This window comes from Salmo salar, chromosome 26 (assembly GCF_965601325.2).
Source record: "Salmo salar chromosome 26, fSalSal1, whole genome shotgun sequence".
Taxonomy (NCBI): domain Eukaryota; kingdom Metazoa; phylum Chordata; class Actinopteri; order Salmoniformes; family Salmonidae; genus Salmo; species Salmo salar.
The window spans coordinates 31,016,774-31,037,830 of record NC_138316.1 but is presented as its reverse complement, the minus strand read 5'-3'; the positions used below and the strand labels follow the sequence as shown (position 1 = coordinate 31,037,830).

The 21,057-nt window shown below is 42.6% G+C and overlaps 1 protein-coding gene across 4 annotated transcripts in view; it reads right to left on the bottom strand.

The window, feature by feature from the left end:
• The window catches only part of LOC106587604 (solute carrier family 12 member 4), a 41,413-nt gene extending 22,823 nt beyond the window's left edge, over positions 1–18,590 (bottom strand). Inside the window, exons 1-7 of one of the 4 annotated variants that reach the window (XR_006762168.2) lie at positions 17,979–18,590; positions 3,976–4,070; positions 3,309–3,440; positions 2,465–2,635; positions 1,245–1,299; positions 929–1,059; positions 249–490 (exon numbers count right to left, since the gene is read on the bottom strand). Coding sequence is in view for 3 of the 4 variants with exons in the window: in XM_045708224.2 (XP_045564180.1) it covers positions 249–490; positions 929–1,059; positions 1,245–1,299; positions 2,465–2,635; positions 3,309–3,440; positions 3,976–4,070; positions 17,979–18,117 (965 nt within the window). In the remaining variant the exon portion in view is untranslated. Of the gene's footprint in view, positions 1–248; positions 491–928; positions 1,060–1,244; positions 1,300–2,464; positions 2,636–3,308; positions 3,441–3,975; positions 4,071–5,268; positions 5,411–17,978 lie in introns of those variants that run through there. The other 3 variants (XM_045708224.2, XM_045708225.2, XM_014176164.3) reach the window with 3 other exon arrangements.
• Between the last annotated feature and the right edge of the window lie 2,467 nt (positions 18,591–21,057).

Genomic DNA, 21,057 nt, shown 5'->3' with positions numbered 1-21,057 from the left:
ATTAGCTATATTATAGCTACAATGAAAAACATTTACAGTATGCGTACAGTAGCTAGATCTTTAGGACAAAGTTCAACAATGGAAATTCAATTATATCTCCCTTGACCATTCCAGCCAGCGGAACAGAAAGTGTTTTGGCTTCCGTCAGGGACAAACTGATCATTAACACCAAATTAAATCCACATCAATTATACCATTATCCCATTTCCTGTTTATACAAAGAAGTAAAAAAATCCCCAGTGCCTTACGAGAAGTCGGGCGGTTGGAAAACGGACTTAATGGCCCCGGCGTAGATGGAGACGATAGAGATGATGACACAGGCCAGGAAGAGAGAGGCCAGCTTGTTGACGTATTTCACCCCCACAAAGACCACCACGGCCATGAGGCTGAGACAGATGGTGCCGTACACCCTCATGTTGTTGAGGATGGCACTGTCGCCCCCGTGGTGGTCGCTGGCGTGGAAGATGGCTGCCTGGGGAACCAGGTATTTCTGGGAAAGGACAATGACAACAGAAGTAATTAAGGTACACTTTCTGTGAGACACACACATTTAATACCTTATATGTGCATTCATAATGCACTTATAATGGCTTCTACAACTCACTATACAGTAAGAGCAGAACAGAAGCCTTTCACTTTAAAAGTATTTTGAGTACTCCGAATATACGAATATCAGTCATATACTAGTCTACAACAGCAACATTATGTGGATCAAATGTATGTTCAGCTAATATTATTGGATCCCATTTTTACATGTAAGTTACTCCATCTCAATATGATTGAGTACATTGAACTATTTTACTGTGGTATATTGGCTGCGCCCCGAATTGCACCCTATTCCCTACATATTGCACTACTATAGGCCCTGATCAAAAGTAGTGCACTAAATAGGGAATAGGGTGCCATTTGGGAGCAGATGATAACTCACCAGGAAGATCTCTATAGCTCCCAGTATGTACATGGCAGCAGCGAAGGTTGTTCCCAGGTAGAAACAGATTCCTACAGCCCCCCCAAACTCAGCACCCAGGGAACGAGAGATCATGAAGTACGCCCCTCCGGCTACAACAGAGAGCAGAACAGACTTAATATGGATGAAACTGGTCAGAATAGACTGACGGTGTGATCATTTGTTAGTCATGTCATAAAAAATGATATTATCTTGTTAATGCCATGTCAAGTGTTTTAAGTGTAAAATGTAAGTTTGGATTCTCAGTCTTCAAAGCTTCAAAGTACTGTACCCTCACCTGGGACAACACCATTTGTAGCTATGGCACTCATGGATATGGCAGTGAGCATTGTCTGTCAAACAGGAGAGAATATGAACACCATCAAATAAGGCCAGTCAGTCTTTATGAGAGAGTTCTGGATGTTTTATGTTGTGCCCATCAACCAATACACTGTGCTCTTTATCCACATAATAAACACACTTAGCAATAGAGGGATCACTTGTCATTGGACAACTGAACATAATTCATCCATCATATTGGAAAGGTTGAGACATAAACCACAAATATATTATATGTCCTTTGGAGTAAACAGCAGGATGTGGAAACTGCTGTGGGTTCTATTCAGCCTGGTAATGTTAACTGGCTGACTGGCTGGTGACCCAGTTTTAACAGGGGGTTTGGCAAGTGGACATGAACAGCGTGTCAATGGTCTTCTAACATTGCCAGACAGTGTGTGTGTGTGTGTGTGTGTGTGTGTGTGTGTGTGTGTGTGTGTGTGTGTGTGTGTGTGTGTGTGTGTGTGTGTGTGTGTGTGTGTGTGTGTGTGTGTGTGTGTGTGTGTGTGCATGCATGTGAGTGTGCCTGTATGTGCATCCACAATGTGTGTACAGTGCTGTGAAAAATTATTTGCCCCTTTCCTGAGTTCTTATTTTTTTGCACATTTGTCACATTTAAACGTTTCAGATCGTCAAACAAATTTAAATATTACACAAAGATAACCCAAGTAAACACAAAATGCTGTTTTTAAGTGATAATTTTATTTATTAAGGGAAAAAAGCTATCTGAACCTTCATGGCCCTATGTGACAAAGTAATTGCCCCCCTTGTTAAATCATGAATTTACTGTGGTTAATCACATTTTTTGGAAAGCTGAGTTCAATTTCACTAGCCACACCCAGGCCTGATTACTGCCAGACCTGTTGAATCAAGAAATCACTTAAATAGAACCTGTCTGACAAAGTGAAGTAGGCCAAAAGATCTCAAAAAGCAAGACATCATGCCGCGATCCAAAGAAATCCAGGAACAGATGAGAAACAAAGTAATTAACATCTATCAGTCTGGAAAGGGTTGAAGGTTCGGATAGCTTTTTTCCCTTAATAAATAAAATCATCACTTAAAAACTGTATTTTGTGTTTACTTGGGTTATCTTTGTGAAATATTGAAATTTGTTTGATGATCTGAAACATTTAAGTGTGACAAATGTGCAAAAACATAAGAAATCAGGAAGGGGGCAAATACTTTTTCACAGCACTGTGTACTAACACATGAGCAGCACATGAGGACGATGAGGAATGACTGGACGATGCCGGCTGTGCCCACGATCCACGTTAGACGAAGGAACAGGATGACACCAAAGATGTTCTGTAGACAGGGCAGGTAGACTCCCATCAGGGTACCCATGTTGGGGGACTGCAGAGAGAGAGAGATGAAGTGAGACAACGCGAGTGAGAGAGAGAGAGAGAGAGGGAGAGAGAGAGAACAAACAGAACAGAGAGAGAGAAAGATGGGTTACAATAATGAAAGAGAGAAAGAGAGAGAGAGAGAGAGAGAGAGAGAGAGAGAGAGAGAGAGAGAGAGAGATAAAAGAGAACAGAGAGAGGGAGAGAGGAAAACAAAATTCACATGAATTATAATTTATATCATTACAGTCTTAATCTAATATCAATCAGGAAGGGAAAAGGACCAAACATATATTGTGACAGAAAGAAGACAGGAAACAGATGTGAGTGATTTGGTTGTCAAGATAACTATGATAGTACTTCTGTAGTTTCCAATATTTGTGTGAGTAGTGTGTTTCAGTGTCTATGTTTTTGTGTGTGTTTCTGAATATGGTATGTAGCACAGATAGACCCACAGGAAATAGCTAATTGATCAGAATTATTGATCAGGTAAGATATTGATCAACTCTCATCAGGGAGCCCACAGGGCAGTGCCTGTAACAAACAGGCACCAACACAACCCAAAGCACACGCATGCAAGCTCAGATCCAAACATGCGCAGAGACAGAGGGGTAGAGAGAGAGAGAGACTAAAGCCTGTTTGAATCTCAAAAGAAGAGAGAGGTAGTTTTTGTGACTTCTGACCTTTGGGGCCTTCCTGCGTGACGTCTCTGTGTTCTCGGCCTCCTCGTGCTCCCTGGCCCCCTGGGTAATGTTGGTGTAGTTGACCAGCCGGCTGAGGAGGGATGACACCTTGGGACGGATGTCCAACTCCTCCTGCAGGACAGGGACAGCAGAACAGGGAACAGTTAGAGGTGGATGGGTACCTGAGGTGTCTGTGGGGTGTAATAGCCTACAGTAAAAGGGTATTATAGTGCCGTGTAAGGAACTGAATTTGTATAGGTTGAAGGAGGAGTGGTGGTCTATCTAGTGATCGATCAATCTAGGCAGTTGAGATTAGCAAATATTGATGTTAAAAGGTGATATGTTGTGTATAATCATGTCATGTATTAGTATCAGTGTCACTGAGAGCCACTCTTAAAATAACTGTCCAGTGAAAGTCTCACTTTTAAAAGTCCATATTCTGTTAACTCACACCCAAATAATGTTGTTAACTCATCTTATGCTCCTATTTGTGGCCAAATCATAATTTGGAGAACAAACACCTACCACCATTCCAACACAAAAAAGCAGTTAACATATTTAATTACATTTTTTTTGGAAGGAAAACTATTTCACTCAAATTGTAATTAATTATAGGTCATATTTCCTAGAAATCTGGAAACACTGGACTGTTACTTTAAAGACAGACCTCAAATAAGGCCAGGTTCCTGTCATAGAAATCAGTCTTCCTGTCAGCATCTCCACTGCTGAGGAAAGGACTATCCTCCATGTGATTTCCATGGCCTGAAAAAAGAGATAGAAGAAGAGAAATAAAACATTTATAAAGTAGGCAAGGATAACATTTTCAACCAGTACCTTGGTAAGATAAACAGGGGTTATTAGAAAGTATGAAGTGTGATAATGAGAGAGCCAGTTTGTGATCGGTTCCCATTCATGCATGCTGGTACTCTATTGTAAAACAGCAGTCTGTTTGTTTCCATCTCAACCAACACGTTGCAATATAAAAACACGAAAAATGACATTTGAGACAAATAAACTTTAGCGATATCTGTAGAGGTTACAGGAAAAGGGACGACTAATAATAACTACAGTACAATAGCCATCAAAACCATGCAACGATGCAACCCTGTCAACCACAGTATATACGGTCTATGGTGCTAGCTGTGATGAATCTCCAAGTTAGTTCCCACAGTCTGCCTACAACCTACAGTATGACATCACTGTCTGTCTCAGTGTCCCACTCCCACGTTCAAAGTCATCAACCCCGGCAGCTGCTATGTGAGGTATACTGTAACCAGAGACCTGCGTCCTACACTATTATACTGCTTTTAATGTCTTTAGCATATCAGGCACAGAGAAAATAGGAAGGAATTCACTCAAACCCTCTATTGCAAAATGTTTCAACCCAGCATTGCTGATCAAGATTAATGTGATGTCATTAAACAAGATTGAGCAATTGAGTGACTTCTCTTGCATCACCAGTAAGCAAAGCATTCACCCAAAGATAAATTCATATCCAAACATCATCCAGGCCAAAACTAAAATCAATCAATGTTAAATAGAGCAGAGACGACAAAAAAGTTGCTTAGTAATTTCTCTCTGGTTTAAACTCTGTTCTCTGTTTCTCTTGATACATCAAGCTGAGGCAGGACATGAGCCTGGGGCTACTGGCAGTGCACACAAAGCATCTGTGTGAATATGATAATACACGACACACAAACCAATCTATTTCTAGAAATTAGGATCCTGACCTTTGGATCATCAGAGAGCATGACAAGTCGTCGAGTCTCTTCAAACAATATTTGCTTGCAGCCCAAATCCAACCGGTTACATTACTAACATTCTGAACACCAGAGAATTACCCAACTGCAGTACCCTATAAGTAGGGCTGAACACCAGACAAAAAATGCTAAGTTCTCTCTGGCATCTATTCTAAAACTAGACCCATGCTGGTTCTGTGGTGCCAAGCTTCTCTACTCACCTGACTCCGGTACCACAGTGTTCCGTACCTCAGTGCTGCTGAGGGTGACCATGCTGCCACAGTGTGTGCAGAGAGCAGTGTACTGTGATCTCTGGCTCGGGACATAGTCAGGCGCCATTCAGAACACACTGTCACACAGGGCAAACTGTCACTCACTGAGGGGCTTGGGCCAGAACACACAGCGTGAGGCTGCATACACACACACACACACACACACACACACACACACACACACACACACACACACACACACACACACACACACACACACACACACACACACACACACACACACACACACACAGGAGGGGGAGTGCACACACAGGAGTGAGTACACACAAGCATGCACAAATACATATACACTGTGGGTTGTAGAGCAGAGGCCAGAGCAAACACACAGTAAGCATATGAAGATCTTAAAGTATTTCACAACTACGTACAGCACATTGATATTACTATGGGCCATGATGGATTGTCAATGGATGCTAACAACGCATAATGGCAACTCAAAATGATGGCCCACTTAATCACTAATGATGAGAGTCAACTCCTCGTACCATTTCTGAGATTAGATAGGAATACGTGTGTAAAGACCTAACACTCACTAGTATGATGTCATTGAAAATGGGCAGGGAAAGAGACAAGATCAAATCAATTCAAATACTGCCCTCTAGTGTCAGTTTGCTGTTAGTGCCATGTGAGAACATTGTAAGACAGGAAGAATGTCACTGTGTTTGTGTTTACATTGCAAAGTGCGTGCCATCATAGCATCAGTTCTAAACAATGACCGAAGGATGCTGAACTTGTAAAACAACATATAATCCTTTATCTCTGTCTGTACTGTTCGCTTATATGTTTCCAAATGTCTCTCTCTCTACCACAACACCCTCCTCATGTCGGTCTTATTAAAAGGATGGAGGGTATGGGAACGGGGTGCCGTTTGTAAAGCTGAATGGTCCGGAGGGGGTTCTCCTGACCTGACGTTTGATGTCTAATTAAAACAGATTAAAGATTAACAGAACTGTTATGAACGACTCACAGAGAGCCCCACTGAGTTCCACTGCGCTGAAAAGAACAGCACACAGGGATTACAACGACAGGTCCCAACAAGTCAACGAACAAACGGTGCCTCCACAAAAATGCCTCTGAGCCACAAGATCAAACGACTGCCAACAAAGTGAGACAGACTGCCAACCCTGCCGAGCTTCCCGCCTCCTCCCACTGTACTGAGCAGTCACCTCAGTCTGAAGCCTTGTTACTGTTAGACAAGTCAGCACATTACTGGCACCACTCACTTTTGCTTTTTACAGAGAGAAATAAAATGACTTCCCAAGTTTCCAAAGCTATCCAGACATATAATGAAATTGTTTCATATGTGTTTGACTGAAGAGGTCTTTGAACTAGGCCTATTACTGGAAGTGTCAAAATATCACTGGTGTAGTGAAGTTACAGTCCAACTTACATTTGCAGAATGGATTTTGGAAGATCATATCATTCTTTACTCTCTTTACTAGTTTCATCAGCTTCTTTCTTTGTCTTTGTACAATTAATACAAAGCAGAGACTATTAGCCAAGATATTAACAAATAACATATTTGCAGATTCATTTTAAGCTTCAAACACACCAGTAAAACTACCACACATTTGGTTGCCATATTTTCAATGTGGTCCCATTCAAACAAAGGAAACAGGAAAAGGCAAGTCCAAATGGTCTAGTAAGCACTAGGGTGGGGCACCAATTGAGGTTGTGTCTTTTTGTGTATAGGCCTATGATCAGTGCTGCTGTGTGCCACCGTAAAAACAACCACTAAGACCAAAGTGTTCCTGACCTGTTACTTACCTGTCAATCAATAAACAATCAATAAAAGAGCGGTGAAGTCCACCTCATGTAAACACAGGCTGTATCTGCTTGATTATCTTCTCCCTGATAGATATGGAGCTCTCTAAAATACACTCTTCCTCCTGGATTTAAATATACAATGAACCAATACCCTAGACTAGTCTGACTGACACAGAACTATACCCTAGACTAGAGTATGACTGACACAGAACTATACCCTAGACTAGAGTCTGACTGACACAGAACTATATCCTAGACTAGAGTCTGACTGACACAGAACTATACCCTAGACTAGAGTCTGACTGACACAGAACTATACCCTAGACTAGAGTATGACTGACACAGAACTATACCCTAGACTAGAGTCTGACTGACACAGAACTATATCCTAGACTAGAGTCTGACTGACACAGAACTATATCCTAGACTAGAGTCTGACTGACACAGAACTATACCCTAGACTAGAGTCTGACTGACACAGAACTATACCCTAGACTAGAGTCTGACTGACACAGAACTATACCCTAGACTAGAGTCTGACTGACACAGAACTATACCCTAGACTAGAGTATGACTGACACAGAACTATATCCTAGACTAGAGTCTGACTGACACAGAACTATACCCTAGACTAGAGTCTGACTGACACAGAACTATACCCTAGACTAGTCTGACTGACACAGAACTATACCCTAGACTAGAGTATGACTGACACAGAACTATACCCTAGACTAGAGACTGACTGACACAGAACTATACCCTAGACTAGAGTCTGACTGACACAGAACTATACCCTAGACTAGAGTCTGACTGACACAGAACTATACCCTAGACTAGAGTCTGACTGACACAGAACTATACCCTAGACTAGAGTCTGACTGACACAGAACTATACCCTAGACTAGAGTCTGACTGACACAGAACTATACCTTAGACTAGAGTCTGACTGACACAGAACTATACCCTAGACTAGTCTGACTGACACAGAACTATACCCTAGACTAGAGTCTGACTGACACAGAAGTATACCCTAGACTAGAGTCTGACTGACACAGAACTATACCCTAGACTAGAGACTGACTGACACAGAACTATACCCTAGACTAGTCTGACTGACACAGAACTATACCCTAGACTAGAGTCTGACTGACACAGAACTATACCCTAGACTAGAGTCTGACTGACACAGAAGTATACCCTAGACTAGAGTCTGACTGACACAGAACTATACCTTAGACTAGAGTCTGACTGACACAGAACTATACCCTAGACTAGTCTGACTGACACAGAACTATACCCTAGACTAGTCTGACTGACACAGAACTATACCCTAGACTAGAGTCTGACTGACACAGAACTATACCCTAGACTAGAGTCTGACTGACACAGAACTATACCCTAGACTAGAGTCTGACTGACACAGAACTATACCCTAGACTAGTCTGACTGACACAGAACTATACCCTAGACTAGAGTCTGACTGACACAGAACTATACCCTAGACTAGAGTCTGACTGACACAGAACTATATCCTAGACTAGAGTCTGACTGACACAGAACTATACCCTAGACTAGAGTCTGACTGACAGAACTATACCCTAGACTAGAGTCTGACTGACACAGAAGTATACCCTAGACTAGAGTATGACTGACACAGAACTATACCCTAGACTAGTCTAACTGACACAGAACTATACCCTAGACTAGAGTCTGACTGACACAGAACTATACCCTAGACTAGAGTCTGACTGACACAGAACTATACCCTAGACTAGAGACTGACTGACACAGAACTATACCCTAGACTAGAGACTGACTGACATAGAACCAGTGTCCACACCCAACACAGTTGGTGACTTGCGACCTTGCTGGTCCCGGACAACAGTCAGAATCTTCTCATCTCTAAGAAAGGCACAGTGAGCATCAACATCAAAAGAATCCAATAGATGTTCTGGACCTAGATTCACAGAACACTTCTAACACAAAAACTTAAGAAGCTTCTTAATAAAGAAAGAAAGTTCATAAGACAGTTCGTAAGTGCAATTCCTTAACAATATCTTAAGATTTCATTTTTTTCTTACGGACTTCTCAAATATCTTCTTGCGAACTTCTTAACAATCTTCTTAAGATGATTGCCACTAGGCAACCAATCTAGCTAGTAATGACAATCATCCTAGCATATTTCATACTGAGATTACTGTTCTAAAACATGTTCTTCGGTTGAAAACTACCAATACTGAAAGTTTCATATGAAGTTTGTGAATTAATTAAACATGCTCAATTGCTTTCATTAGCTTAATCTCTCACTGCCCTGAGTTTAAGACAAGGGTTTAGGTATCTTGGAATTAAAAATGTTTCCAAGAAGAAATCCAAGAACATTATTTTCAAGAATCAAATTTCTTCGCAACTTTTTTCTTAGGAAGAAACTTGAGAACATTTCCAATAACTTTATTGAGGAATACACATTAAGTATAACTTAAGGAAAAAATTGCAGTTAAGAATACATTTCTTCTTAATAAGGTTTTGTGAATCTGGGCTCTAGACTCCGGAGTTGTGACTTTTCAGTGGCTAACCATTTATATAACCAATAATGCAAAAGAAAGCAAGAAAACTTCAACATGTCAGCAATCACCAAAGCTGCTTATCCATGAAAAACACTTTGTCACCTTATTAGCTCATTCGGTATGAAAGCCTCTTTGCTAAACTTCTCCTTAAATGAACATTTAAGACTTTATTAAGCAGCGGAGAAGTCATGCAGCTTAGACCTCTCTATGGCTCTACCTCGTGTGGTTAGCTGGCAGAGATGCTATTCTGATTAGTGCTGTTCAAAGGCAATGTGTGTGTGTGTGTGAGAGAGAGAAAGTGTACATGTTTTCCTACATTATCAGGATCACAATGTCCTGACAACTCACCAGAATGTTCTGACAAGGTAGGAAAACAAGATAAAAAAATGTATTGTTCAAATGCTATTTTAGGCTTAAGGGTTAGGTTTAGGGTTAAGGTTAGGGTTAAGGTTAGGGTTAGGTTTAGGGGTTAAGGTTAGCGTTTGGTTTAGGTTAAGGGTAAGAGTTAGTAGGATTTTGAATGGGAATAAAATAGTCCCTGAAAATTCACAAAAACAAGACTGTGTGCGCGTGCATGCAAGCACAGATTCAAACGCACGTGAAATAGGATGCCTAAATGTGAGTGTGTGTATGTGAGTGAGCATTTGGGTGTGTGTAAGAACACTAGTCAGTTAGCTACAGTAGCTGTCAACACTAGTTAGACTCTCAACGGACACCAGGGTCCACAACAGAGATGCTGCTAGCCTGCTACTGTACCAACCAACACTAAGGTGGGTACACAGCTATACCAGAGCCTTAGGCAGTTAAGTTACATTTGATACTGTAATACTGTGTATTGTATAATAACTTGGTGTTAGTTTGTCTAGCTCATTTGAACTGATCCATGATCTGCTTGTATATAACCTCGTTATTGTTTTTATTGTGTTACTATTTCCTTTTCTATTTAGCAAATATTTGTCTTACTTTTTAACTCTGTATTGTTGGGAATGGCCTCGTAAGTAAGCATTTTCCTGTAGTCTACACCAGCTGTATTAGGCGCATGTGACCAATAAACTTTGATTTTACTTGTCCTTACACATTTATAAAGGATGGTAAAGTGCTCAACTAAGTCATTGTGAATATATACCTCATATTTCATAGTTAGAAATGTGTCTACTTAGTCACTGTCTGGACAGTGTTAATAATCATACAAACAACAATGACTGACTGATAAGATGTTAGATTGTGTTTAATGACACTGGGGAAAAGAAGAGGAAGAAGAATTTGTGGATCCAGTTCTGTTTGATATATTGTTTATCAGATGAACTCAATACGATGAAATGCTTCCTTACCACTAATGGGGAAATTAAGTTGAGATTCAATTTAAAACTAAAAGTTGCACATGCTTATTAGTGGGTTGGTTATACATTTCAAAGCACAGCCATACAGTCTCTGTAGGTCTTTCAAGTACGCTATTGGCCACTCTTTCACTCAAATCACATCAAATCAAACTTTATTTGTCACATGCGCCGAATACAACAAGTGTAGACTTTACCATGAAATGCTAACTGACAAACCCTTAACCAACAGTGCAGTTCAAGAAGAGTTAAGAAAATATTTACCAAGTAGACTAAAATAAAAAGTAATAATAAAAAGTAACACAATAAGAATAACAATAATGAGGTTATATACAGGGGGCACCAGTACCGAGTTAGTGTGCGGGGGTACAGGTTAGTTGAGGTAATTTGTACATGTAGCTGGGGGTGAAGTGACTATGCATAGATAATAAACAGTGAGTAGCAGCACTGTACAAAAGGGCGGGTGGGGGATCAATGTAAATTGTCCCGTGGCGATTTGATTAATTGTTCAGCAGTCTTATAGTTTGGGGGTAGAAGCTGTTGAGGAGCCTTTTGGTCCTAGACTTGGCGCTCCGGTACTGCTTGCCGTGCGGTAGCAGAGACAACAGTCTTTCACTTGGGTGACTGGAGTCTCTGATGATTTTATGGGCTTTCCTCTGACACCGCCTAGTATATAGGTCCTGGATGGCAGGAAGCTTGGCCCCAGTGATGTACTGGGTCGTTCGCACTACCCTCTGTAGCGCCTTACGGTCAGATGCCGAGCGGTTGCCATAGCAGGTGGTGATGCAAAGGGTCTGGATGCTCTCGATGGTGTAGCTGTAGAACCTTTTGAGGATCTGGGGACCCATGCCAAATCTTTTCAGTCTCCTGAGGGGGAAAAGGTTTTGTCGTGCCCTCTTCACGAGTGTCTTGGTATGTTTGGACCATGATAGTTCGTTGTTGATGTGGACACCAAGGAACTTGAAACTATCGACCCGCTCCACTACAGCCCCGTTAATGTTAATGGGGGCCTGTTCGGCCGCCTTTTCCTGTAGTCCACGACCAACTCCTTTGTCTTGCTCACATTGCGGTTGAGGTTGTTGTCCTGGCACCACACTGCCAGTTTTCTGACCTCCTCCCTATAGGCCGTCTCATCGTTGTCGGTGATCAGGCCTACCACTGTTGTGTTGTCAGCAAACTTAATGATGGTGTTGGAGTCGTGTTTGGCCACGTAGTCGTGGGTGAACAAGGAATACAGGAGGGGACTAAGTACACACCCCTGAGAGGCCCCAGTGTTAAGGATCATCGTGGCAGACGTGTTGTTGCCTACTCTTACCACCTGGGGGCAGCCCATCAGGAAGTCCAGGATCCAGTTGCAGAGGGAGGTGTTTAGTCCCAGAGTCCTTAGCTTAGTGATGTGCTTCGTGGGCACTATGGTGTTGAACGCTGAGCTGTAGTCAATGAACAGCATTCTCACATAGGTGTTCCTTTTGTCCAGGTGAGAAAGGGCAGTGTGGAGTGCGATTGAGATTGCGTCAACTGTGGATCTGTTGGGGCGGTATGCGAATTGCAGTGGGTCTAGGGTGTCCGGGAGGATGCTGTTGATGTGAGCCATGACCAGCCTTTCAAAGCACTTCATGGTTACTGACGTGAGTGCCACGGGGCGGTAATCATTTAGGCAGGTTATCTTCGCTTCCTTGGGCACAGGGACTATGGTGGTCTGCTTGAAACATGGTGGTATTACAGACTCAGTCAGGGAGAGGTTGAAAATGTCAGTGAAGACACTTGACAGTTGCTCCGCACATGCTTTGAGTACACGTCCTGGTAATCCGTCTGGCCCAGCGGCTTTGTGAATGTTGACCTGTTTAAAGGTTTTGTTCACATCGGCTACTGAGAGCATTATCACACAGTCATCCAGAACAGCTGGTGCTCTCGTGCATGCTTCAGTGTTCCTTGCCTCGAAGTGAGTATAAAAGGCATTTAGCTCGTCTGGTAGGCTCGTGTCACTGAGCAGCTCGCATCTGGATTTCCCTTTGTAATCTGCTATGAAGATGAAGATATATGCTGATTGAGAGGACTGAAGTGAGATTGTGGATATTTTTGATATGTACATAAATTGTTCAATTACTGTCATCTAAAAAATAAAGACAACTATATCCAAATTCACTAGTAATATTCTTCAGAATTCTGAATGACTGAAGTATTTTTCATCGCAGTTTATATTTCTTCAAGTTTTTCAAAACATCTTGAGCTACCTAGGAGAAAGTTCTTTAAACGGACTGTTCCATTTTGTTGTAATTATCTACCCTCATCTTATTTTTTCCTGGAAAAAAAACAGTGTTTTCTGCCACAACAATAGGCCGTCATTAACTATAGTGGTGTTTTTCATGAACAACAGCAGCTGCCCAGTAGAGCAGAGGAATGCTAGCCCGCTGTGCTGAGGCGCTGTGTGCTAGCTTTGATGTGCGCTAACGATGGAGAACGGCGTAGAAGGTGGGTGGTTAGGATTACAGTAGGTTATGGTTAGGGTTAGTAGAGGGTGATTACAGCACAACAGTGCGAGGCAGAGGAGCACTGTACAGTACAGATGTAGGATCTTCATTTTCACCAGTTACAGCAGAAAAATAATCCCGCAGCAACAGGAAATGTGAATTATTACGTGGATTATAATTCGTGAACATTCTTGTAGGCGTTGATACATTTTTCTTTAGGGCAAATTTCAAAGTGGAAATTACAAACTTTAGAAGCCTTTTTAAAACTAAAAAACACTACAAGTTTGTATTTCCTGCTGTGCAGGAAAATTCTCAGCAACAAAAGAGTGATCAAATTAAGATCCTACATCTGTACAGAGGAGGGGGGCCACCAATTGGAAAATCAAATTCACACAAAATTGGCACAAATGGTGGATTCAGAAATAGGGCAGACAGAAACAGAAACAAGTGAACATTCTTTGGATACAGGTATAACAAGGCAAAGTGACAAATAGATACAACATAATTGCACATTGGGTCATGACTTTCTTCAGAGAGTTGTGTTAGGAACGTGTGTTGTTTTTGGACATGCTGTTAATTCCTCAAGTCAAGCTATTATACAATACAGTGACACTCTCCTGGAGACTTAGGCTTAGTCCCAAATTGCATCATATTTCCTGTATAGTGCACTACTTTTGATCAGGGCCCAAAGGGTTCATTATATAGGGGATAAGGTGCCATTTGGGACACAGTCTTTGAGGACTGTTTGTCTTTCAACAGAATCTAATACACTGTAGTAGCCCAATCAGGAGAGAGGGGATTCATTGTTACCGGGCAAGCTAGAGGCTGTGGAAAACACACAGTCATTCCCTACATAAAGGACTGCCAACTCCCACTTTAAAATAACCCAGTGTTGTTGTTACATGTCTCTCATAGCTCTAACCCCAGGGGCTCTAGTACAATAATACAGCTAACCCTACCCTACCAGCCGTGTTATGCTATAGCCTCTCAGGGAGACAACTGTAGCTGTAGCTAGTGGGGTTCTGTCCTAAAATGGTACCCTATCCCTATAATAGTACACTACTTTTGACCAGAGCCCTATGGGGAACATAGGGTAATGTGTAAGCCACTTGGGACAGCAGAGCAGAGTACACCCATTATGTGTATGTCGTTTTCTCAGTCTAAAATCATATGTTTAACAGTTCTAAATAAAAGGAGCTTAGTCACCACTTCTATCAAAGGAAGCATTGATGTGATAGGAAGTAAAAAATTGCCTACAGATTTACAGAAAGAAACGGTTGTGAGAAAATATTGTCATGTAGCATGAATGTATAGAAAAAATGTACAGTGGTAAGTCCCCTCATCAACACAGCCAACTAGCTATCCTTATTCTACTACAAATCAGTAACAGACACCGGTCTGCAAGCCATCCTTTACACTTCAGCTTCCCTTCATGATAAATTCTTCTGACTGACTCTTTTTCTGTCGCTGGTCTCAGGGTTCAAATTAGCAGTCCAGCTGTCTAGAGCCCATCGGTCATCACTCAGTCAACACACACAGAATCAGCTGTCTGCAGGGTGGGTGTTTATCTCTATGAGGTTAAGCCTATCTATGAAGCATGTGGAACAGAATGACAGGAATGGACACTGTTCTCCTGAAGACAGGCTGGGAAGACCCAGGAAGGAAAACAATGATACTCCCCTTATGTAATCTACTGTTCTGTTCTGTACTGTATAGTTCAGTATGAGGCCAACTGTTTTCTGTATAGAAGACAAAACTAAAGATTCCTTCAATAGTGGATTAGATTACAGCAAGACTGTAGGACATGGTGATAATGCTGATGCAGACATTCACTCAGACACACTCTCTCACACACATTCACTCAAACACACTATTTCACACACACAAATTCTCACAACTAATTTGGTCATGCGCAAATGCGGCCTTGCCAGATATTGTACAGTGGATAAACTGACTGGCTGACTGACTAGAACTGACTGACTCCTAGCTAGCTACCACTCTAGTTGAAGGCTTCTCTGGTACAATGGCCACAGTGTGTAGTCCAGACCAGCTCTGGAGAGAGCAGGGCGATCAGCCTGGAACAGAGTTAGCACTGTGACTGTGGCTGTCTCCCTCCTCTCCTCCACCCTCTCTAACCAACCATACCAGACCCACACACCTCTTCCCTCCATCACACCATCTATGATAGCCTCCTTTACTTCAACAATCTCCTCCCTCACTTCACCTCACCTCCCACTCCTCCTTTTCCTACAAACACATACGCAACACTCCACCCAAGATAATAATATACATTTTTACTCCTTCCTAGTCATCTGTTTCCATCTCACTTCCTAGATGTTATTCTTCCTGTCAGTAGGAAATGGTGACATAGCTCTCTCTCTCTATCTCTCTCTCTGGAAACCCCCACTGCCTGAGAGAGAAAGACAGAGAGAGAGATTAAGAGGAAGAAGAAGGTGAGAGTTCACAGTCATCTCAAAACAAGCATGTGCAGAGAGAGCTCAACAGGCTTGGAGAACCATTCCAGGTCATTTCATGCCATCAGCTGTTTTATTCATTCAGGAGCCCCTCTTATGGGCAAAACATGAACTGCCAGTGATAACACATAACAGCTGTGTTTTTGCAAACTGGGTTAAATTGAGGTTGCCTGTGAACACTAGATTGTGAACACTAGATTGTGAACACTAGATTGTGAACACTAGATTGTGAACACTAGATTGTGAACAGTAGATTTGCTTTGTTTCACTTTGTATTTCAGTTTGTTCCCAGGCCAAAATCCAACAAAACAAGCCGTGAATGAATTCCATACATTCCAGGAATATAGAGGAGACTTTAGGCAAAGATGTCCCATAATTCCAGGGTGTTTGAGATTATGATGATGATATCAGTCCTGTGGTCTAGTGGAGAATATCTCTACTGCACAGTTTCCCGCCACATGCAGGGACACAGTCACAAAGACGTGTACCACGAACGTACACACACGCATTCTCCCTGCCACGCATTCTCCCTGCCACGCATTCTCCCTGCCAGGCATTCTCCCTGCCACGCATTCTCCCTGCCACGCATTCTCCCTGCCACGCATTCTCCCTGCCCACGCATTCTCCCTGCCCACGCATTCTCCCTGCCCACGCATTCTCCCTGCCCACGCATTCTCCCTGCCCACGCATTCTCCGCAGGAGAGATAAAACTGCTCAGCCAATAGTAACTATCTTGGAAACAATAGTAATTAATCCCAGGCCAGAACATTGAGCACCCACTTCCTCTATAACTCAGTACTGTGTACACACCATGTGATGGTGGTGTATTCATTACCCTGGCAGTAATGGATGGAAGGCCAGGCAGGGGTAGGTCTGTGTGCCCGGCTGGCCAGCCTGTGATGGTGGTGTATTCATTACCCTGGCAGTAATGGATGGAAGGCCAGGCAGGGGTAGGTCTGTGTGCCCGGCTGGCCAGCCTGTGATGGTGGTGTATTCATTACCCTGGCAGTAATGGATGGAAGGCCAGGCAGGGGTAGGTCTGTGTGCCTGGCCGGCCAGCCTGTGATGGTGGTGTATTCATTACCCTGACAGTAATGGATGGAAGGCCAGGCAGGGGTAGGTCTGTGTGCCCGGCCGGCCAGCCTGTGGTTGTGTGTGGGTGCTTCATTACGAGGCAGCTCCCTTTTATTAAAGCTCTCCTTTCTCTCCCTCATACAGCAGACTCACGCCTGGTCGGTTCCCATATCAGCCTTGCAAATCAGCAGTCTCATATAATCCTGCCCCCCGGCTACAAACTCCTCTCCTCTCCGCCTAGGAGTGGTTTATCCACTTTCTTGTACTTGATACAGAAGCGAATTGAGAAACTGAAAGAGGGACTAGAGCTAGATATACAGCCGAGATAGACAAAAGCTGTTTCTCACTGGTTTAACAGCCTGCTCAACCCCTGTGTGTGAAAAGAAATAAACGCTTTGCACAGAGAGTGCTCCATCTTTTGTCAGATGGAACACTTGAGGCCTAAGCAGGGCTGGTCCCCCTGCCTCTCCACCCCCTCTACCCCCTCCTCCTCACCCCCCACCCCGCCCTCCAATTATTTTCCCTTTGTCACCACAGACATATTTGGCATGAGGGGCTCATGATGGGGTAATCTCCCTGAGTCTGTCCTGAATCTCTGAAATCCCACGATAACACCCCACAGAAAATTCCCTGAGCTGTCAAAAATAGGCTGGAAAACTGTCTGCCTGGGAAAGGAAATCTGCCAGGTAGGTTGGAGGATTGCCATGGTAAATATACAACCAGCTGTTCTGTCCCAGCCAGCCCCCAGGACAATGTAAAGCATTCCCACAACTTCTCCTCAGGTCACACTCATAACAACACACTATAGAAAACATCTCAGTTGTCTGTCTGTTCTTCCAAGCAGTTCTTAGTTAACAAGACAACTATGTTGAACTACTTTGTAAAGAGTTGAGAGGAACAGTTGTCTGTTGTCTGAGAAAGAGCGAGAGAGAGAGAGAGAGAGAGACTCACCATCAGAGCTGACAGTGTCTAGATGTCCAGGGTGTCCCCCCTGTCCTGTGTCTCTGTAGTCCACCCAGTTAATTCCTTCCAAACTGTCATAGTTGGACGTAGCGCTGTCCTCCACCGGTACCACTGTGAAATGGGGCATGTTTTCATCCGCTGGTTAGGCCCTGATGCTAATAATCCCCAGTATCTCCGGAAAGGCTTTCAGCAGCTAGCGGTTAGCGCTGTCCTGCCAGCCTTGATCAGCCAGCTCAACTCCCAGGCAGTCAGTCAGTCCTACTAATCTCAGCAGCATTCCACTACCCTGCGCTCACTTCCTCTGAGCACATTACCATACCATAGCCCTGCCCCCTCTACCAGCCCCGGCCCCGACCAGGCCGGCCTCCTGGGCTGCTTGTGTGAATAAAAGAGGTGCTGCCTGTCATGTAGCCTGGGATACTCAGTCCGGCAGGGGAGGAGAGGACTCTGAGACACAGTCAGTGTCCCACTGTCGTCAGCACCACTGACTCATATCATATACTCAGTGGTCATATACTGAGAGAGGGGGAGAGAGGGAGACAGCAGGGAGACCCATTCCATGGCCATGTTGTTCATTTACTCTCTCCACACTGAACACTGTCTCTCTGTCTCTCTGTCTCTCGCACACACACACACACACACACACACACACACACACACACACACACACACACACACACCGTCAGACAGACAAACAGTCCTCTGTGTATGTGGGTCTTTACCAAAACACACACACAACTCTGAGACGTGGCAGTTTGGAAAATAATCAAATAAACCACGTGTTTGAGAGAGAGAGAGAGAGAGAGAGAGAGAGAGAGAGAGAGAAAGAGACGACAGAAAGAGAGAGAAAGAGCGAGAGAGAGAGAGAGAGAGAGAAAGAGACGACAGAAAGAGAGAGAGAGAGCGAGAGAGAAAGAGACGACAGAAAGAGAGAGAAAGAGCGAGAGAGAGAGAGAGAGAGAGAGAGAGAAGAGACGACAGAAAGAGAGAGAGAGAGCGAGAGAGAAAAAGAGAGACAAGAGAGAGAGAGGGAGTGAGAGAGAGAAAGTGTGTAACACAGCCCCTGTGTTTGGCATAAGCAGAGGAAAATATGACACAGTGAACTACCCAACTCTCCCCCTCCTATTCCTACAAACAACATAATGCTGATGTCATATCAGCCTTTGACCTGAGGAACAGACAGCAACATACTCTGTATTCTTAAACGGTATAGGCCTTTTAGGCATTATAGCTGTAATACAATACTGTAAAATTATACAGTACAATTACTGTATACAGTAAAATAAACATGAACGGAATCTTTACAACAGAATCTTTACAGCGTCTTTACCACAACGACCCAACTCAAAGCATCAGTAATAGACTGCAGCTTGAAGAAAAACCTCATGTGCTTTTATGTCTTTGGCACTCCTCTCTAAGGTCCTCTTTTATTTTCCAAATCTACCTTGAATGTAGTAAGCTTTACCCTACAGGCAATTCCACGGTAATGATGCTGAGAGTCCAATTTTTCACTTTAAAATGTATGTCAAACAAAAAACAATGATGATTACTAAACTTCGCATCTGCACTGTTCTTCAAATACATGTGTTTTTGTAAAATATTCTTGGGAAATTGTTAAAAGTCATCCTTGTGCATAAAGTTGTATGGTTTGTTAAACTTTGCAATCATTGTTTTTTGTTTGACATACATTTAAAATGAAATGTAGGGTACTGTGACATTAAAGTATCAATGTAAATTATAGGCAAGAGAATGTTGGCCTCCTGTAAATATAAATAGCCTACTAATACATTTTTACCCATAATCCGGAAGAGGCCATTTTAGTTGTGAGTTTCATGGCTTCTATTTAAGATATAAGGGGAACTAACCTTAAATAACCTAATCTCTTTCCTTCCCTCTTTCGCTGAAAAGTCCCCAGGAAGACAGATCACAGGGCCTACAGCGGCCTGTAATTACAGAGGCCCATTAAACGTCCTATTTTAAGTCATTTGAGCTCTACTCTTCTGCTCTCTTTGGACTTCTGGGGCCTCTGTAGAAAACAGTGTCAAAGTTGGTAGAGCATGGCACTTACAAGTTGCAATACCAGGGTTATGGGTTCAATTCTCATTGGGGTCACTCAAGACTCACCTGTACGGAAATGTTTGTGCTCACTCAATACTGTAAGTCACTTTGAATAAAAACATCTGCTAAACGGCACATATTATTATACTATGTAGTGGGTGTCATGGGTTTACATATTTACCCCCGTTTATCTTATTGCACAACAGCCAAAACTGACAGACTGTTTTCACTTTATGGTTCACAGTTTATGGACTGTGTTTGGAAATGAAACAGTCTGACTTTCTTGTGTAATCCAGGCAATGCTGGCAATGTCACATATTGTACTTTGGCCTGCCTTGTAACAGTAACAATAATAAGCAGAACAGTTCAATATACAGTACATCATGTCTTTAAGTTCAATTCAGTAATACAGAATCTGTTTCAATAGACCTTTTTGGGTCAAAATATCAGACCTGGGTCCAAATACTATTTCAAATATCTCAATTACTTTCACATACATTTGAAGTAAGTATTCAGATATATTTTATTTGAAAAGACAAGAAGTTGAACATGTTTATGTACTTGGAAAGACACTTGGAAAGTTTTTGAAATACTCAAATACACTGATTCAAATATACTCCCATGCAGGTATTTGAAAATCCTGTCAAATACAATTTGGCAGACTTTTTGGTTTTTACAAGTAACCATTAAAATACTCAAATAAAAGTACTTGTTTTGGGCTGTGTATTTGAACATATTTTAAATACCAGATACTCAAATACATATGTATTTGAACCCAGGTCTGCAAATATACATTGACAAAAAATGACAAAAAATGAAAGCGGTGGTCCTTTGTAGAACATTCGGTAGCACTTTACTTTACAGCATGGAATAAAGTGATTACATGGAACAGTATGGTAACAAGTTAGTTACTCACAATTAATTCATTCAGTAGTATTACCCAGCCCTCTAAACTAATTGTCACCTCTGTGTCTCCCCAGCTCCCCATCAAACATTTCCCAGTTCTTCA